The sequence below is a fragment of the Cryptomeria japonica genome, chromosome 6 (assembly GCF_030272615.1).
Source record: "Cryptomeria japonica chromosome 6, Sugi_1.0, whole genome shotgun sequence".
In the NCBI taxonomy this organism is placed as follows: domain Eukaryota; kingdom Viridiplantae; phylum Streptophyta; class Pinopsida; order Cupressales; family Cupressaceae; genus Cryptomeria; species Cryptomeria japonica.
Window position 1 is genome coordinate 575,777,418 of NC_081410.1, and position 15,905 is coordinate 575,793,322.

Sequence of the window (15,905 nt, forward strand, 5' to 3'; positions counted from 1 at the left end):
ATGGTGAGACAACCAAAATGGGGGCACATTAAAGATCTACACAGAGCCATTAAACTTTGTGAACCAGCTACGATAAGCTCAGACCCTGAATATCGCTATCTTGGACCTGGTTTAGAGGCACACCTTTACTACACAGACTCAGAAACATATTCAGCATTCATTGCCAATACTGATCAGACAAAAGATTTAGCTACAACATTTAATGGAAACACTTATAGCTTGTCTGCATGGTCTATGAGCATCCTTTCAGATTGTAAAAATGTTGTCTTCAATACAACCCTTCCAGAATCAAATGAAGGATTTACATGGATTGGGAGCTTAACTTTGGGTGATTACCACTTTAGAGATTTCAGAGAGATCAATGTTGAGAGGCGGTACATAACATCACTTTATTTTGCCATTGTCACCATGGCTACTATTGGTTATGGTGACATACATGCTGTGAACACAAGGGAGATGATATTTGTTATGGTATATGTTTCATTTGACATGATTCTTGGTGCCTATTTGATTGGTAACATGACAGCACTAATTATTAAGGGATCCAAGACTGAAAGATTTAGAGATAGAATGACCGATCTCATCAGATACATGAATAGAAATAAGCTTGGGAGGGACATAAGGGCACAAATTAAGGGCCATGTGCGTTTGCAGTATGAGAGTAGTTATAGTGAAGCTATTGTTCTTCATGATATTCCAATATCTATTCGTGCAAAGGTCTCCCAATCATTATATATGTCAGAGGTTGAACAGGTGCCTCTTTTCGAGGGATGTAGCTCTGAATTTATAAGTCAGATTGTAACGAGATTGCATGAGGAGTTTTTTCTTCCTGGTGAAGTCATAATGGAGCAAGGAAATGCGGTAGATCAACTTTACATTATTTCTAGTGGTTCTTTGGAAGAAATACTTGCTGCTGGGGATGGATTGGAGGATACTATTTCACGGCTTGAACCACATAGCATATTTGGTGAAATTGCTGCGCTTTGCAAGATTCCACAGCCTTACACAGTTTGTGTTTGTGAGTTGTGTAGGCTATTGCGACTAGAAAAACAATCTTTTGTTAATAATTCTACAACTTTATTTCAAAGATGGACGACAAGTCCTAACCAACCTCCTTGAGGGAAAAGAAACAGATCTGAGAATCAAGTAGCTGGAATCAGATATCACTCTTCTAATTGCAAAGCAAGAGGCCGAATTAGTATTACAAGTAAACAGAGCTGCTTACCATGGTGATTTATATCATCTAAAGAATTTGATTAGGGCTGGTGAAGATCCAGCTCGGGCTGACTATGATGGAAGGACAGCTTTGCATTTGACTGCATCTAAAGTATATGAAGAAACACCAGAAGTCTGATTCAGACAACCCAGAGAAGCTAGGCAATATAGTCTTGAAGCCTGCAAGGTCTCTTGATCGGCCAACCCCTCCTAGGCAAGGCAGGCCTCCAAATAATGAAATGAGAAGCAGCACAATTCATAGTGAAATGGAGAGGTTGCACAATTACTCAAAAAAATGGAAAACATAGCAGTTCGAAGTATTATTCTCATAATTATGATAAAAAGGGGAAGGATAATCCTGCAGTGCTGAGTTAATAGCTTACAGAAAGTGCAACAAATCACATAAGTAGATTTTTACAAATAGAAGCAAATGGAAAGCAGGTTCGAATGCCATGAAATGATTCTGAAAAAAGGAAAAAAAAAAACCCATGCATATTTCATTGAACACGATTTCTCTTTCCAGAATCGGTAAGGAGTGGTGAACCTGTGAAGAATAACAGATGCAAGGTGAAAGGATCGCGCCCAGCAAGGAAGGAGTCACTTCGAACACCCAAAAAATGCTCAGAAACGCAACAGATTTCCACAGCGGCTCCATAAAATGAGCCCAAAACTAGCAAAAACGCAGACAAAGAGCAGGCCGTAAGGAGAAACAGAGGCCCAGCAATCATTTCGGCACCCAGAACAGTGAAGAGACCAAGTTTTTTTTTTTTTCTTTCCACGCCCAGTTCGAACCCTAGCGGCCCCCAGATGCAGAGCGAAGTTTCCAGAAGTCTTACATATCAAAAGTGAAGAGGCGAAATGAGCTTTTAGGGCTATTTTTTCCCCTAAAATATCTTCAAAAGATCATCTCTATTTTCCTTCACATTCTTTTCCTTTCTTATGCCACACATTATGCATGAAGGCCACATGGTGAGGTTCGCAACATGCTTCCAAGTGATTTTAATCACTTTATAACTTTGTAACTCTTTCTTGTTTCCTAAGTGATTTCATATCACTTGATGTCCCCTCTTGCATTAGGTTAGCAAGTTTTTTTCATTTAAAACTCAAAAATACGCCCTCAAGGAAATGTAAGCAAATGTTGCTTTTAAAGTTTCTCTTTTTTATTATTATTTATCATTACCTGACCAAACATAAGTTTGATTTTATTTTTATTTTATATTTAAAAAATAATAAAATATAATAAAAAAATTTTATTTATTAAAGTGTAAATCAACACTTTTATTAAATATATTTTTTATTACATTCTATTATTTAATAATATAAAAATAATAAAATTGTGTTATTAAAGTGATTTATTTATTTTGTCACTTTAAATAAAACGATTCTATTATTTTTATATTATTAAGACCTTTAAATATAAATGAAAAATAAAGTCAAACAAATGTTTGACCAGATAATAATAAATTTTTTAAAAAGTCACTTTGTTAGATATTTTGTTTGGAGATCAGGCAGGGGTATTTTTTGCATTTATGAGGGCTTTCAGGCCTGTCAGAGACATTTCAGGGTCATTTATGTTGCATTTATGAGGTTTTATGGTTGCAGAATGGATGACTTAGCCTTTTGGCTTAGGTTTATCCCTTTTCAGATATTTTTGAGGCCCAAAAAGTAGGTTTTTTGAGTTTGCTCGACCTAAAATGAGGAGGTGGAGTCTTCTTGATAACTTTGGGAAAAAAGCATATATACTAAGAGCCTTCTTTTTTGTAAGGGTTCTGATTCATTCATCTTGGAGCAGACTGTAATTTTTTAGTTCTCTCTGCAAGAAGGGATGTCTTTGTAACACATTTTCAGGAATTATAAAGCTTGGTGATACCTGTTTGGCAAGGATAATAGCTTGATTTGCTTCTCTACTTCTCATCTTTCTCTGTTACTGCATCTTCAGGGTTAGTCAGTTCTTTGGTGGTTGGCTTTTGCCCCCCTTAAAATTTACATTTCCTTTTGATGCCTTATGCAGAAACATATATACTACTTGTAGGTTATAAGCTGTGTTTTAATGATTAATAGTCTTAGGTTGTGAAAAGGATTTTCCCTCTTAGGACTGTGATTATCCAGCCTGCTTATGAAGCATTGATGCAAGGGTCATGGGTTGTTGGTTAGTGTAAAAAAAGGGTTTATTATCACTGTTGTACTATGTGTCCTTTGCTTAGTTAGATTTCAAAAATACCATCTGGTGCAGTCACCTTAGATTCAAATTTAGTTTTACATTTTCTCCTCCTTACTCTTTTCCCTGAAGAAATTGTTAGTTTAGGTGCAGAATCTGAAAAGAACCAGCTTACTCTGGAGGTTCACTCCATTTTTTAGGCAACCCACAGGCCTAGGAGAGTTCCCATGTGTCACAAGCCTGCTGAGTTGATAGCTTAGCAAACAGGGGTGCAGGTTCAAGTGATAACAGTTCTATTGTATGTTGTGCAAGCTCAGGGTCAAATCCCCTCAAATCAGAATATTGCCAAGCAAATATATCATTAAATTCTTGACAGAGGGATATAAAAGCTTCCTCTTTTCCTTTGATATGAAATTTGCCAAGTTTAAGAAGCCTACCTCTCGAAATCTCAACCTCTTCATAGTGGTTCTGATCAATCTTAATGCTGGACCTTTCTTTCCTAACTTGGTCGTCAAAATTGAAGATGGATTCCAAGGAGACCAATCCCTTGGGTAACTTATTACCTTTCAGCTGAATGATCTAGTCACCGTACTAGTGTTGTAGTCTCTCTTGGTTAGTATGAGAGAACTCAGCCTCCTCTCTTAGGAAATTCACAATCTGCTGGTCACTTTCAAAAACCTGCCAATGTATATCATTATCTGGTACAGCAGGCCTAATAACAATCTTTACATGCTGATGACTACCATTGCTACCAATTTCCTTGGGTATATCAACCTCTGCCCCTATGGCTGCTAATCTGTCAGCACACTTATTCTGATTTCTGGGTATGGATATCAAATTGAAGGCATCAAATCTTTCTAAGAGGTCCCACACCCTATGCTTATAAGACTTAAGCAAATCATTCTTTGTAAGATAAATGTTCCTTACCTGGTTAGCAACTAACTCACTGTCCCCAGACACTTTCAGACAGTTAATACGTCTCTGTCTTGCCCATTCCAAACCGTGGATAAGAGCCTCGTATTCAGCAACATTATTAGTACAGCTGAAACAAAATCTGAAAGCTGAATAGTATCTCTCACCTCTTGGGGAAACCAACATGCATCCACCACCGGTACCAACTTTGTTCTTTGAGCCATCAAAAAAAAGCTCCCACAGCTCACAATCTTGCTGATCACCGTGCTGTTCTGGATTTTTTTCTATATCAGGCATGAAAGGATCAGCCTCAAGTATCATAAAAACACCAAAATCAGTCTCTTCATATTGTTCACATGGAACAGCAGCGTGGGTCTGAGCTGCCCACTCATCAAGAAGGATATGAGGTATACTTTCTATGGATGTATTGCCTTCTTGAACTGCAGATTCCTCCTCATATTCACTTGCAATCAAATTGGCATTAAGGGGGGGCGGATTGTAAGGTTCTATATGATCCTTGGCTATAGGTTCCGACCTCACAGTGACTTTTGTGCCATACTTGGTCCTAAACAGCATATGGGACCAATCTGAAGATAAGTAACCTCCTATTTTTGCAGTAAAATCTCTTGATAAACATATAGCGAAATAAGGAGGCAACTATATAACATAAATGTCTTGTGGAATAGAGAAATTTGGGCAAGCATGAAGGGTTAAACTCAGGTTTTTAATAACTCCTACTGTGTTAACAGCAATCCCGTCTAATTGGACAACTCCTTTTTCTAAAGGCTCGTATTCGATCCCCAACGTATCTACAATCTGCTTGGGCATGACCAAACTGCTAGCACCCGAGTCTATCATGAAGTTATGGACTAATTGATTTCCAATGATTAAAGACACATAAAAGGGTGGGGGTTTAACCTTTGAAGCTTCTTTCTCTTTATCATTTGTAGTAGCATTGGTCAACACAGTCTTGGATTTATCTTCCTTAAGTTCTTCAAACATATCTAAATTTGACAAGGCTGATTGGAGTAAGTCTCTTTGGCCGGGGATACACAAGGAATCCCACATAGTCATGGATACGCTTGCTTTCTTCATATGATCAAGAATATTGAAAGATGCACTTGACTTTGCTTGTATTTTAGGGGCAGCAACCTCACCTTGAGCAGCAGCTGTTTGGACTGATGGATTAGGTTACTTCTTGCCTACCAAGGGCTGACTTGTTGGCGATTGCCTGACATTTTCAGTGGTTGATGGGATAGCAACATTCTGATCCAAGTTCGACAGCTGATGTATCAAGGTTTGATTATTATCAAATTGTTGTTGCCCTTCTATGGCTCTCTTCTTAGACCTTGTATAGACCATAGCTGCTGGATCAGCTTGGTTAATCCCACAAAATTCTCCTCCTTGCCAATTTAGAAGAGTTGTCTCAAGTTGTTGATCCCCTTGCTACTGGATAGAATCTTCACGGGGTGTATCCAATTGCCCACTTGAATTATTTTGGACCATCAAGCCCTGGTTAATCACCCCATTTGCACAAGTGCTTTGGTTATGGGGCAAATTGCAAGGAAAACACCAGTCAAAGTCCTGTGCCAAATTGTTTTGAATGGACATGAGCTCCTTTGAAGAGCTGGCAGCATTGGGGTTATAAGCTTGATAAGGCCTTGGATTGTAGGCTTGCCTTGGGCCTTGATTATTTGGCTGATAAGGTGGTCTGTTTGACTGATTTTGCTAATAATTAGACTGGAATGGAAGCCGGTAAGGCCTGAAACCTTGATTTTGCTGCCTCTTCAAGTTTACTATTTTGCTGCCAAATGTTTGCAGCAGTCCCTTGATCTCCTGTAAATCACTTGATTGTGCCGAAAAGTTATTCTCTGGTCTAACAGACTGAGAACTTGGTGCTGGTAAGGCTGGTGCTGCTGGGATGATAGCTATAGGAGGTATTTGCATTGCTATCGGTGGCTGGATGGTAGGAAAAATTGGCAGAGCAGGCCTTGGGGCAATTTTACCAGCCTGTATAAGGCTGTTCTCTGCTCTAATGGCTATAGAATAGGCCTGGGGCAATGAAGTGCCTCCCATCGATTGCACCATCACTGAGATATCACTATTCAAAGCTCTTAAATAATATAAGAAAGCATGGTCAGCAGTGGGTCTTACCGTTTGTGGGATTCTATCCCAAGTTTTCTGGAAACGATGGCTGAAATCTAACATGACCTCATGGGGAGCCCTCTTTATTGTTGACAGCTGCTCCATCAGCGACAAATGGTCTGATTTGTCCTCGAAGAAACTGCATAATTGGTCACCCAACTGGTCCCATGTCGCAATAGAATTGATAGGAAGGCCTCTGAACTATTGCAAGGCTTTACCCTTGAAAGATGCTGCAAGCAATCTGACTGCAACATTCTCCTCTGTCACATGGTGAACAGCGCATAAGTTTGCAACATCCTTTATGTCTTCAGCTGGGGTAATTTGATCTTCACCATGAAAATATGGCAAGCTTTTCCAAGCAGCCACGGGAATATCATCATGTTGTGTTAAATTCAGTGGGCTGCCCTGGTTAAATGCAACAAATGGCTGATTTCTGCCTGCTAGAATCATGATTACTAGGATTATTTGTGACACAGTATGAGCCCTAACAGCAGGGGGAGTAGATTTGGCTCTCCTGGAATAAACACGGTTCTCTTTTTGTTTCTCAACTACCCTCCCTCTTCTTCTAGGAGGAGATAACTGCAAAAATTCGAAGGATGAAGAATTGCTCCTGGCTTGTATCCTTCTCATAAGCAAAAGTGCACTGGCTTTACTAAACCAGAAATCAAAGTCGCCAGGTATGTTGTAAGAATGTCTCTGAAAGACTAAAGCTATTGCTGTACACACCAAACAGCACCATAAAACATCTTATAAGGGCTGAAAAATTATACTCTCAGTCCCACCGGGCGTGCCAAAAACTGTTATCACTTGAACCTGCACCCCTGTTTGCTAAGCTATCAACTCAACAGGCTTGTGACACATGGGAACCCTCCTAGGCCTGCGGGTTGCTTAAAAATTGGAGTGACCCTCCAGAGTAAGCTGGTTCTTTTCAGATTCTGTACCTAAACTAACAATTTCTTCAGGGAAAAGAGTAAGGAGGAGAACATGTAAAACTAAAATTTTAATCTAAGGTGATTGCACTAGATGATATTTTGAAAAAACTAACTAAGCAAAAGACACACAGTACAACAGTGATAATAAACCTCTTTTACACTAACCAACAACCCATGATCTTTGCATCAATGCTTCATAAGAAGGCTGGATAATCACAGTCCTAAGAGGAAAAATCCTTTTCACAACCTAAGACTATTAATCACTAAAACACAGCTTATGACCTGCAAGTAGTATATATGTTTCTGCATAAGGCATCAAAAGAAAATGCAATTTTAAGGGGGGCAAAAAGCCAACCACAAAGAACTGACTAACCCTAAAGATGCAATAACAGAGAAAGATGAGAAGTAGAGAGGTAAACCAAGCTATTATCCTTGCCAAACAGGTATCACCAAGCTTTATAACTCCTGAAAATGTGTTACAAAGACATCCCTTCCTGCAGAGAGAACTAAAAAATTACAGTCTGCTCCAAGATGAATGAATCAAAACCCTTACCAAAATGAAGGCTTGCAGTATATATGCTTTTTTCCAAAGTTATCAAGAAGACTCCACCTCCTCATTTTAGGTCGAGCAAACTCAAAAAACCTACATTTTGGGCCTCAAAAATATATGAAAAGGAATAAACCTGAGCCAAAAGGTCAAGCCATCCATTCTGCAACCATAAAACCTCATAAATGTATCATAAATGACCCTGAAATGTCTCTGACAGCCTGCAAGCCCTCATAAATGCAAAAAATATCCCTCCCTGATCTCCAAACAAAATATCTAATAAAGTGATTTTTTTTAACATTTATCATTTATCTAATCAGACATTTGTTTGATTTGATATTATTTATATTTAAAGGCTTCAATAATATAAAAATAATAGAATTATTTTATTTAAAGTGATAAATAAAATAAATCACCTTAATAAGACAATTTTATTATTTTTATTTATTAAATAATAAAATGTAATAAAAATATATTTAATAAAAGTGTTTGATTTACACTTTAATAAATAAATTTTTTTATTATATTTCATTATTTTTTAAATATAAAATAAAATAAAGTAAAACCTATGCTTGATCAGATAATGATAAATAATAATAAAAAAGAAAACTTTAAAAAACATTTGCTTACATTTATTGGAGGGCGTATTTCCTAAGTGTTTTAAAATTACTTGCTAAGTAATTTGCAAATGAGGACATTAAGTGATATAAAATCACTTAGGAAGCAAAGAGTTACAAAAATTTTTCAAAGTGATTTAAAATCACTTAGGAAGCAAAGAGTTACAAAAAATTTTCAAAGTGATTTAAAATCACTTAGAAACACATGGCGAACTTTACCATGTGGCTTCCAACATCTTGCGTGGCATAGAAGAGAAGGGAATAGAATGCAAAGGAAACATAGACAATTTTTTATTGAAGATATTTTAGGGGAAACATAACCCTAAAAGTTTCATTTGCCTCTTCACTTTTGATGTTCGACACTTCTGGAAACTTCGCTCTGCATCTAGGCATCGCTAGGGTTCGAACTGGGCATGGAAAGGAGAAGAAATCTCGGTCTCTTCCTGTTCTGGGCACCGAAATGAGTGCTGGGCCTCTGTTTTTGTTTACGGCCTGCTCTTCTCTCTGTGTTTTTTGCTAGTTTCGGGCCTATTTATGGAGCCGCTGTGGAAATTTCCTGTGTTTCTGAGTATTTTCTGGGCATTTGAACTTGGCTTCCTTGCTGGGCACGATCTTTTCACCTTGCATCCTTCACTCTCTACAGGTTCGCTATCTTTTAATGATTCTGGAAAGAAAATCGCTCCTTTTTGAATCATTTCATGGCATTTGAACTTGGTTTCCTGGATATTACGAAAAACTTGAAAAAAGATAAACATAAAAAAAAATGCTTTTGAGCTCCTCCACGGTTTCGACCTTTATTCCTTTCGTCCTCTGCTCTGGTTCTGATTTTATTGCAATGTTTAGTTACACACTTCTTGCTTTTTGACCTATCACAAAACAATTTATAGAGTTTTTTTATCTCAAAAAGAGACGTTTGAGCATCCCAAAACTCTCTACCAGGAGCTAAATTATTGATCAGAGGTTTCCTTGTACAGTCCCTCAAGACCCTTTCTGTTTCATCAAAAAGCATGCCACGAGGCTTGATAAGTTCCACTGGTCTTATCTCAGAGAGTAATGAACATAACCGACTCCTTGTTGAATCATCTGTAAACTGACCCAGTATAAATCTACTGGTTGAAGCCTCTGCAACACAGACACCTATAACAGAAGTAGCATGATTCTCAATTCCAGAAAGTTGAATTCTTTTAGTTATTGACATCATGTAATTAGCATCAGGACATGTTGCTAGCATCCCACCCTCAGTCATGGTTCCTTTTGTAATTACAGCACATATCTCTCATTTTACAAACTTTTCCTTGCTTCCTGTTTCTTTCCTTCTTTGCTCAAGTTAATCTGGTGTTTTAGTTTGTTCCACAACAAGCACACGATAGCCCTTCTGAGCTAGTTTCTCCATATTGTTAGTGAAGCTCTTTTCAGGAAATCCGCAGTGAGGCTGCTATCCCTTCATATATTGCAAATCGAGTTCCAAAGCTCCGATATGTGCATCCATCTCAAATAGCTCATAAAATTTGCCCATCTTGAAGAACAGAACCTTATCCATATGCTAGGACTTGAACTCCCACCATTGTCGCTGCCCACCTGTTAGACCCTTCAAAAAGTCTTTGGGTAAGTACAGCATTCTTGGATCATACTCTGCGAGGCATTTCCATTTTTCCAAAGGCATCATGCTGGGGACTTCTTTGAATAGCCATATTCCCAGTGTTTGTATTTACTCTTTGCTGATTCATAATATAAACCTGTTGCAGTCCAGTACTTGGTAAAATTCTTCTTCACCCTTTTCATAAGCTCCAAAATAGGATCACCTTTATGATTGTATTTGACACAATTGTCCCAAACAAGCTGAACGTCATGGAAAACATCTTTAGAAGTTTTATATTTTTTGCCTTTTTGCAATGCATTGCATATGGTGCCCAGATCCATTGGCATGTCAATAACATCAAAATAATCAGGAATTCCAAGAGAAACTGGATCCACTGGAGTATTAAAAGGCTCTGCTGCTTCCAGTTTCATGATCTTCTTCAAAACCATCAATGCAGCCTCCAATTCTTCTTTGACAGACTTGGACATGAAACCTCCTCCCTTTTCAGCAGAAAAAAAAAAATCTCTTCCATCTTTCTTAAGTCGTCGTTCTGGTATTGCCAATGCCTTAATTCGTTTGATTTTCTGATTTCCAAACAGACTCAACATGTTCACTTTGTTGCGGGCTTCTTGACCTTTCACTTGATCTGTCAGGCCTCATTTGTGTTTCTCACCTCTTCTAGCTTTGAAGCTACATTATAGCAATCCAGCATACAGTGTGTTCCATTGCCTGTTCTTAAATCTTCTTCACCTTCCTCCCTGTCTTCACTGTTATTATAGTCTGAAAAATCTTCTTCCTCTGCATGAACAGATGGAACATGAAAGAGCTTAGCAGGAGAAGTCTCATATTTTTGCTCCTCTCTCCTATACCCATGTCTTTGTGCTTGCTTCCTTTTGAACCTTCCAGTTAAAATTGGAAAGGAGCCATTTCCATGCTCTAAAGTTGTATTAGAAACCATGTAACCTGGCAATGATTCTGATGTTACCCCTAATTGACCATTCTCTATTGCTTTGCTTTTAAACACAGCCTTCAGCTTTATTTTAGGTCTCAAATTCTCCATGACTACCTAGTTCTTCAAAGCAATGATCCAAAATTTCAGAAAGTTAAACATTCCAAATTTAAACACAAGAAGAGCAAGCAGCAAGGAGCAAAAATTGCCTTTTTTGAAATATGGAGGTATCCAGCCTTCTAGTAGAAAGATGCTTTTGCAATTCGACCTTCTGGAAATCTCGCTCTGCATCTTTTACTTTAATTGTTTCTATCAGTGACTCAAGACATTCAATCTCTGATTCCAATTTTTTTCTATCTGCTAACCTTTTTGCTTGTTGGTGAAGCTCGATAGACAAGTCCCTTTTTCCTTTTATCACCAGCTCTGATATGATTTGATTGTATGAAACCTTGCCATCGCTTCACATGAGCTGGGCTCAACCCTTGTGGGAGCCGCATTCATCTCCACTCATCTTTGTGAACCTCCTGACCAGCAAGCTGTCCCTTTTCCTTTTCCTGCACATGAAACAAACCTGTTAGCAAAATATGCATATGTATGGTGATTTTCCTTTGATCTGATATTTTCCTTTTGAGATTCCTTTGTGATGCGAGTTATATGCATCTGATGCATGTAGGGATCATATATATATATATATGCGTGCATTAGTACACATGTTAGAAATGCAGTCAGCCATTGCTTAGAATAAAATGTTCTAACGCATTGCTTGTTTAAACTCTTTTGCAGATATCAGAAGGAAAACATACACGGACCAGGGTGGAGTAGCAAGACAAAGGCGACATCGAGCCTACCTCAACTGTTCCAGTCATTCAAGCAATAACTGGTTCCATTCTCGACATGCCTTTCCTCATTTTTTCCTTTGTACTTGTGCATACATATATGTATATTTCCTTTCTGCACTAGATGCACGTAGCTAGTCTCACGGCTCTTTGTGTGGGACGCATGTTTGAATATGAATAAAATACTTCTCCTTTTGAATGAGATGTTTCTCTTTTTTGTTGTTACAGACTAGAAGTACTTAGAAATACCATCTTTAAATCACTCCTTAGTACAGTTGGAAACACAAAAATAGAGAATTAGTACACACTTGCTTTCTTTTGTTCATGCTAGCGTCTCTTAACCTATTTTTCAGCCAGGAGCGAAAAATAGGTAACAGGTGGATAGAGACTTAGTCAGGATATTCAGTGTTTGGATTTGGTGTTTCTGGCAGTAGTACAGCAGTTTGGAGCAATTCCTTGATTTTAGGAGGCAGTTCCTACTTTTTAGGAGGTTGTGACAATGTCCAGGGTTGGGGTTCCATGAGACCATTCCTTGGTTTCAGTTTCAGGAGATTTGAGTGTGTTTCCTAGTTTCTAGGAGCATCCCTAGATTTTAGGGATGAGACTGCCAGTTGATCCATGATTTCCGACATCAGTCACAGACAGGTGACAGGTTCCTGTTACCTATTTTTTGCTCCTGGCTGAAAAACAGGTTAAGAGATGCTAGCATGCACAAAAGAAAGCAAGTGTGTACTAATTCTCTATTTTTTGTGTTTCCAACTGCACTAAGGAGTGATTTAAAGATGGTAATTTTAAGTACTTCTAGTCTGTAACAACGAAAGAGAGAAACATCTCATTCAAAAGGAGAAGTATTTTATTCATATTCAAACATGCTTCCCACACAAAGAGCCGTGAGACTAGCTACATGCATCCAGTATAAAAAGGAAATATACATATATGTATGCACAAGTACAAAGGAAAAAATGAGGAAAGGCATGTTGAGAATGGATCCAGTCATTGCCTGAATGACTGGAACAGTTGAGGTAGGCTCGATGTCGCCTTTGTCTTGCTGCTCCACCCTGGTCCGTATATGCTTTCCTTCTGATATCTGCAAAAGAGTTGAAACAAGCAATGCGTTAGAACATTTTGTTCTAAGCAATGGCTGACTGCATTTCTAACATGTGTACTAATGCACGCATATATATATATGATCCCTACATGCATCAGATGCATATAACTCGCATCACAAAGGAATCTCGAAAGGCAAATATCAGATCAAAGGAAAATCACCATACATATGCATATTTTGCTAACAGGTTTGTTTCATGTGCAGGAAAAGGAAAAAGGACAGCTTGCTAGTCATGAAATTCACAAGGATGAGTGGAGACGAATGCGGCTCCCACAAGGGTTGAGCCTAGCTCATGTGAAACGATGGCAAGGTCTCATACGATCAAATCATATCAGAGCTGGTGATAAAAGGAAAAAGAGTAACAAAAACGCAAGTATGCAATCACATTATCAGCCAATAAGCAGGATGAGACTTCTTTTTTTTTAGAACGTGAACAAGATGTGCAAATATCTACAAATGATCAACAAGAGGACATTTTATGCATCAAGCCTAAAGGATTTTTTATGATAAACTGGAAAAGGCATTATTGATCAGACATTTCGACAATTTCAAGACAGCTGCGTCCTTGGAGATAATATTCAGATTTTTAAGAGTATTTTGCAGAAGTAGGCAGCTACAGTTTTCATTAAATACATATTTTAATGCATAGCATTAAATGGCAGATGACAAAAGGAGGGTTTTTAATGTTTGTTTTTCACCATTTTCAGTCCAAACAGTCATTTAGAGATGCACACAGCAATGAAATTCATCAAAAGACTTGTGGAGCACCTAATAGGGCCTAGAAATTGGCATCATTCTGCTTTATTCTGAACTGGGTTAGTGTTGCAATGGATTTGTCCAGTAAAAGTGACGGTGATATTAGTGAATCTGAGATTAAAGAATATGAAGAAAAATCATATGAGGATCTAGTGAAGGGAAATCATATCATAAAGAATATGGATGGAGCTTTGAGATGTCCATTCTGTAGAGGGAAGAAAAAACAGGATTATAGATACAATGACCTGCTTCAACATGCAAGTAGTGTGGGTGCTGGAAAAAGGGACTTGCCTATCGACAAAAAAGTTAGCAGATAGACAAAAATTGGAATCAGAGATTGAACGTCTTGAGTCACTGATAGAAACAATTAAAGTAAAAGATGGGAGCAGTTTGGATCATTTTGAAAAGATAGAAGATTTACAAAATCATCTAAAGGATAAGAATGATGAAATGGAAAGTTTGCAAGACATGAATCAACAGCCATTGGTTTTTCAAAGTACACCAGACAAAGACTAAAAAATTTAACTCCAAAATTTTGTGAGGTTGCAAGAACATTATTAAATGATTTACCAAGGGTGTTATCAGGAAAACAGGAATTGAAATGTTTGATCCATGTTGTTGAATCTTTTGTAAATTTTATTGAGAAATATAATGTCAAAGAAAGAATCCTTAGAGAATGCTTTTGCAGTGACAGCAAATGCCTGGAAGAGGCAGCAGGGTTAACAAGTACATTTAATGAGAATATGCTTAAAAAACGAGAAAAATTTAAAGGTTGTGCTTCGTTTAAAGAGAAGTGAGTGTATCAGACTTCTGAAAGGGCATTTATCCAGCAGAACTGATATTGCCTGCACTGGCCCTAAAAAGCATCTCGAGTGAGGAAATAGAGCAAATCTGCCTATCACATGCAAAATTGGTATTTTCAACAAGTTTCATCTTCTGCAAAAAGGTGCTACATCAGGTCTGTCACTGGCTCTACAACAACTGGCCTCTGAAGCTGAAAAGGCTAAGAAAGAGGCCGAAGCAATGAGAGAAGAAGCTCAAAAGGCAAGGTATGAATCTGATCAAGCAAAGGCAACTGTTACAGCCATTGAGAATAAATTGCAAGATGCTTTAAAGGAGGCTGAGGCAGCTAAAGTAGTAGAGATAGTAGCAATTGAGAGAATAAAAGCACTCTCTGAGAAAACAAATGCTGCACGAGCTTCTACTTCAGATTCTGGTGCTGGGATCACAATTTCACAAGATGAGCATGATTCCTTAAATAGGAGGGTTAAAGAAGCAGATGAACTTGCAGATATGAAGGTGGGTGCAGCTATGGCTCAAGTTGATACAGTAAAAGCAAGTGAACAGGAAATCTTGAAGAAATTGCTAATTGCGAATCGAGAAATTGAAGAACTGAAGTCCGTAGAAGCACAAGCATTGCAAAAGGCAGAGATGGCTGAAGCAGCCAAGAAAGCAGTTAAAGGTGAGCTAAGGAGATGGAGAGAGCATGAACAACGGAAGAGGTCTGTAAAATTTGAAACTGCACAAGAGTTAACAAACACTGGAAACAATGATTCTTCCGGGTCATTCATACAAAATAAATCGATTCACCCCGAATCACTTGCTAAGGTGCTGAATATAAAGATTCCTTCTCCTGGACAACTACAGGGTGGACAATCTGTTGATGCCTATGTTTCTCAGAAAAAGAAGAAACATCTCATTCCCAACATTCGGCGCATATTTAGTAGAAACAAAAGTCAATTGAATGATAGTTCTCTTAAAAATCAGTTTTGAGAGAATGTTACATGGCTTTGAGTTTACGCAGCATTTGTAGCAATCTTAATTTGCTAATGAAATATCAACTTCTTCACCATCAGTTTGTTGAAATGATTCGAAAAAAAGAAAAAGCAATTTTCCTTCCAGAATCGGTAAAGATAGCGAACCTGTAAGCAGAAAGCATAGATGCAAGGAGAAAAGATCGCGCCCAACAAGGAAGCCAAGCTTCAAACGCCCAGAAAATACTTAGAAACACAGGGAATTTCCACGGCGGCTCCATAAATAGGCCCGAAACTAGCAAAAAACACAGAGAGAGGAGCAAGCCGTAAACAAAAACAGAGGCCCAGCACTCATTTTGGTGCCCAAAACAGGAAGAGACCGAGATTTCTTCTCCTT

General features: G+C 38.2%; 1 protein-coding gene and 1 pseudogene across 1 annotated transcript; both read left to right on the forward strand.

Annotated features, from left to right (window-relative positions):
* On the forward strand, positions 1 to 1,354 carry LOC131062913 (potassium channel SKOR-like; annotated as a pseudogene).
* An 11,540-nt stretch (positions 1,355 to 12,894) lies between these two features.
* On the forward strand, positions 12,895 to 15,527 carry LOC131062912 (WEB family protein At5g55860-like). The gene is made up of 5 exons (XM_059222178.1): positions 12,895 to 12,912; positions 13,203 to 13,371; positions 13,966 to 14,250; positions 14,340 to 14,525; positions 14,701 to 15,527. The coding sequence occupies exons 1-5, from the start codon at positions 12,895 to 12,897 to the stop codon at positions 15,525 to 15,527; spliced, it is 1,485 nt and encodes a 494-aa protein (XP_059078161.1).
* The last annotated feature ends 378 nt before the right edge of the window (positions 15,528 to 15,905 follow it).

Excerpts from the sequence above, each read along its gene's own strand:
- LOC131062912 (XM_059222178.1), top strand. Across the intron at positions 14,251-14,339 it reads ACAGCCATTGGTTTTTCAAA|GAAAACAGGAATTGAAATGT; the intron begins GTACACCAGACA and ends GGGTGTTATCAG. Across the intron at positions 14,526-14,700 it reads AAAACGAGAAAAATTTAAAG|GTGCTACATCAGGTCTGTCA; the intron begins GTTGTGCTTCGT and ends TTCTGCAAAAAG.